Source organism: Vigna unguiculata, chromosome 5 (assembly GCF_004118075.2).
Source record: "Vigna unguiculata cultivar IT97K-499-35 chromosome 5, ASM411807v1, whole genome shotgun sequence".
Classification (NCBI taxonomy): domain Eukaryota; kingdom Viridiplantae; phylum Streptophyta; class Magnoliopsida; order Fabales; family Fabaceae; genus Vigna; species Vigna unguiculata.
In genome coordinates, this window is record NC_040283.1 from 34,602,256 (window position 1) to 34,606,408 (window position 4,153).

Here is a 4,153-nt window from a genome sequence, read left to right on the forward strand (position 1 = left end):
TCTACTTTGAGTTGCTCTCAATTTGTCCCTGATCATTTTGATTGTCTCTGTTGTCTGTTGAATCATGTCAGGACCTAATACTAAATTTTCACCAGTCTCAAACCAACACAAAGGTGTTCTACATTTTCTCCCATATAATGCCTCATAGGGTGTCGTACCTATGCTAGAATGAAAACTATTATTATAGGTGAACTCAATCAAAGGCAGGCATCGATCCCAACTACCAAAATCTTCTAATACACAAGCTTTTAGTAAATCTTCCAAAGATTTGATTATTTTTTCTGATTGTCCATCAGTTTGGGGATGATATGTTGAGCTAAGATGGAGTTTAGTCCTCAAGGCCTGATGTAAGCTTCCTCAAAACTTAGAAGTAAATCTAGGATCCCTATCAGACACAATACTTGTTGGAACTCCATGCAACCTCACAATTTCTCTTATGTACAATTCAGTCAATTTCTCCAATGAATACCTGATGTTAATGGGTAAGAAGTGAGCATAATTTGTTAATCTATCCACGATAACCCATATGGAATCAATTTTTGAATGGTTTGTGGCAAGCCAACTACAAAATCCATTGCTATACTATCCCATTTCCATTCAGGTATATCTAAGGATTGTAGCATTCATGTTGGTTTTTGGTGTTCTATTTTTGTTTTTTGACAAACTAAAAATTTTGCTATATATTGTGCCACTTCCCTTCTCATTTTGGGCTGCCAATAATTTTTTTTGAGATCTTGATACATTTTTGTGGTGCTCAGATGCATGCTTAATTTGCTTTTATGTGCTTCCTCTATAATCATTTTCTTAATTTCTTCATTGTTGGGTACACACATCCTATCCTTAAATTTCAAAGTTCTTGTCCTATCTATGCCAAAATTTTCTCCATCTTTTTGTCCTATCAATTTCTTTTTCTTTTGAATGAACTCATCACTTTCATGTGCCTCATGAATTTGTTTTTGTAAATTGTTAATGATCCGAATGGAGTTTAATTGCATTTTATCATGACTTAGGGTGACCGACAAATTCATGTCTCTAAATTTTTCTAACAAATTCATCTCATGAATCATTAGTGAGGAGATATGTAAAGATTTTCTGCTTAAAGCATCTGCCACTACATTTGCCTTACCTGGATGGTACTGTAATTCAAAATCATAATCTTTCAGAAATTCCATCCATCTCCTTTGTCTCATATTTAATTCCTTTTGATCAAACAAGTATTTGAGATTCTTATGATCACTAAAAACTTCAAACTTTCCACTATAAACATAATGTCTCCATATCTTAAGTGCAAAAACAATGGCAGCTAGTTTCGAATCATGGGTTGGGTAATTTTTTTCATGTGTTCTTAATTGTCTAGAAGCATATGCCACTACCCTTCTATCTTGCATAAGAACACAACCTAATCCCATTTTGGAAGCATCACAAATATAACAAAGTGTCTAGTAGGATCGGGTAATGCTAAAACAAGAGAAGTGGTTAATCTTTTCTTGAGTTCTTGAAAACTATCCTCACATTTTTCTGTCCACACAAAAGGTTGTCCCTTTTTGGTGAGTTGGGTTAAAGGCAAAGCTATTTTAGAAAATCCCTCAATGAATCTTCTATAATATCCTGCCAAATCGAGAAAACTGTGAATCTCAGTCACTGTTTTTGGTGGTTCCCATTGTAAAACTCCTTCTACTTTGGTCGGATCCAGTGACACTCCCTTATTGGAAATCACATGTCCTAAGAATTTTACTTTCTCTAACTAGAATTCACACTTAGACAATTTAGCATACAATTTCTTTTCTCTCAAGATTTGCAAGACAAGCCGAAGGTGTTCCTCATATTCCTCAAAAGTCTTGGAATAAGTAAGAATGTCATCTATAAAAACAACCACAAATTGATCTAAAAATGGATGGAAGATCCTATTCATATAATCCATAAATACTGCAGGAGCATTGGTCACACCAAAAGGCATCACTTGATATTCATAAAGGCCATACCTAGTTCTGAAAGTAGTTTTTTGTATACCTTCTACTTTTACTCTAATTTGATGATATCCCGACCTTAAATCTATCTTAGAAAATATAGAGGCTCCTCGTAATTGGCCCATCAAGTCATCTATTCTAGGAAGAGGGTATTAATTCTTTATAGTAAATTTATTTAATTGATGGTAATCTACACATAACCTAAAACTTCCATCTTTCTTCTTAACTAGTAAAACCCAGGCTCCCCAAGTGACACACTAGGACAAATGAACTGTTTTTCAAGTAACTCTTCCAATTATTTCTTCAGTTATGCTAATTCAGAGGGTGACATTCTATATGGTACTATAAATATTGGTCCAGTTCCAGACATCAAATTTATTGAAAATTCAATTTCTCTATTGGGTGGTAAACCAAGAATATCATTGGGAAAGACTTCAGGAAAATTTTGAACAACTGTTATATTTTTCAACTCAACTTCCTCTTTTATTACCATAGAAGATAATAACAAGTACCCTTGAATTTCACTCCTTAAAGGTTCACTTTTCGAATTGGTAGGTGATTTTAGAAGATTCTTAGAGTTTGAAAATATCACTGATTTCTTAGCACAATTCAAAAGGACTTGATTGGAAGATAACCAGTCCATACCTAAGATTACATCTAATTGAGATAAAGGTAGACATATTAAATTTACAAGGAATTTTCTATTCTCAATGAACAATGGACAATCTAAACAAACTCTATTGGTAATTATCGAGTCATTTGTGGGAGTGGAAACGACCAAACTAGATTTTAGAAAAGAGGTCGACATATTAAGATGTTGAACACAATAATTGGAAATGAATGAGTGAGTTGCACTTGAGTCATACAGTACATTTAAAGTTTTTCCTTTAATAAAACACATACCTTTAATTAGATCATTGTTTTCAGCAACTTCAGCTCCAGTCATGGTGTAAACTCTTCCTGTTGTGGTAGGTCTTGTCTTGGTTGCAACTGGATTGAAATGTGGCTTTTGTTGTCCACACTCAGAGAATAGGTGACCAAGTTTCCCGCACTTGAAACAGATTGGTCCCTTAAGATGACAATCTTTAGTAGGATGACCTTGTCCGCATTTAAAGCATTTGATATGATCATATACAGGTCTACTAGAATTTCCTGATGAAGATTGGTTGGATTGGGTCCTCCATTGTGGGCGATTGTAAGGTTTTCCCTCAATACGTTTATTTTTATTTATTTGGGGTCCAAAATACTTTGGTTTGATATCTTGGTTGTTCTCAAAATCTTCCAAAAATCTACACTTGTGAATAAGCATAGGAAAATCAGCAATTTCTAGTATTCCTATTGCTTTTATTAATTCATGCCTAAGCCCATGTTCAAATTTTATACATTTCATCCTTTCCTCTGGGTGATAAAAGAAGGTAGAGTATTATCCTAATTCTTCAAACTTGGAAGTGTATTCCCTTACTGTCATACTTCCTTGCTTCAACTGCATAAACTCTATTTCTTTTGCTCTCCTCACATCATTAGGGAAATATTTTTCTAAAAACTTTGTTCTAAATACATCCAAGGTAATAATTATTCTTCCTCCTTCAAGTAATCTCCTGGTACCATCCCACCAATATTCAGCTTCTCCTATTAACATAAATACAACATAATTTACCTTTTGGTTGTCAGCACAATTCATAACTCGAAATATTTTCTCCATCTCCTTAATCCATAATTCAGCCTTTTCTTGATCATATCCTCTAGAAAATTGTGGAGGTTTGTTTCTCCAAAATTCAGCTAAACCTTGTGATTCAGGGTTTCCATCAGGTCTTTGATTCCTCATTAGAGCAGCAGCCATGTCTCGGGTAACTTGCATTGCTTCAATTAATTCATTGTTCCTCCTAATGTTTGCCATCTAGAATCGAAAGAGTTAGTAAAAAAATGAGCACATTTCAAAGATCTCACATGAAACGTTGCTCTAATACCATCTATTGTGACGATAATAAAATTTCTATTTATTTAATTATTATTATTTCCTACAATATACTTATAAAATTTAAAGGCAAAATTATACGATGATATCTAGTTATACTTAAAATATTCACACACACACACACACACACACACACATATATATATATATATACACACACATATTTACACTACTGTATGCATCTTATATCTACACCGTGTAGTACATCTTA

General features: G+C 33.7%; 1 protein-coding gene across 1 annotated transcript; it reads right to left on the reverse strand.

The window, feature by feature from the left end:
* Window positions 1-357: 357 nt before the first annotated feature.
* Window positions 358-3,864, reverse strand: LOC114184651. The gene is made up of 4 exons (XM_028071967.1): window positions 3,410-3,864; window positions 2,871-3,256; window positions 1,776-1,860; window positions 358-469 (listed from the first exon to the last, which is right to left on the reverse strand). The coding sequence occupies exons 1-4, from the start codon at window positions 3,862-3,864 to the stop codon at window positions 358-360; spliced, it is 1,038 nt and encodes a 345-aa protein (XP_027927768.1).
* Window positions 3,865-4,153: the final 289 nt, after the last annotated feature.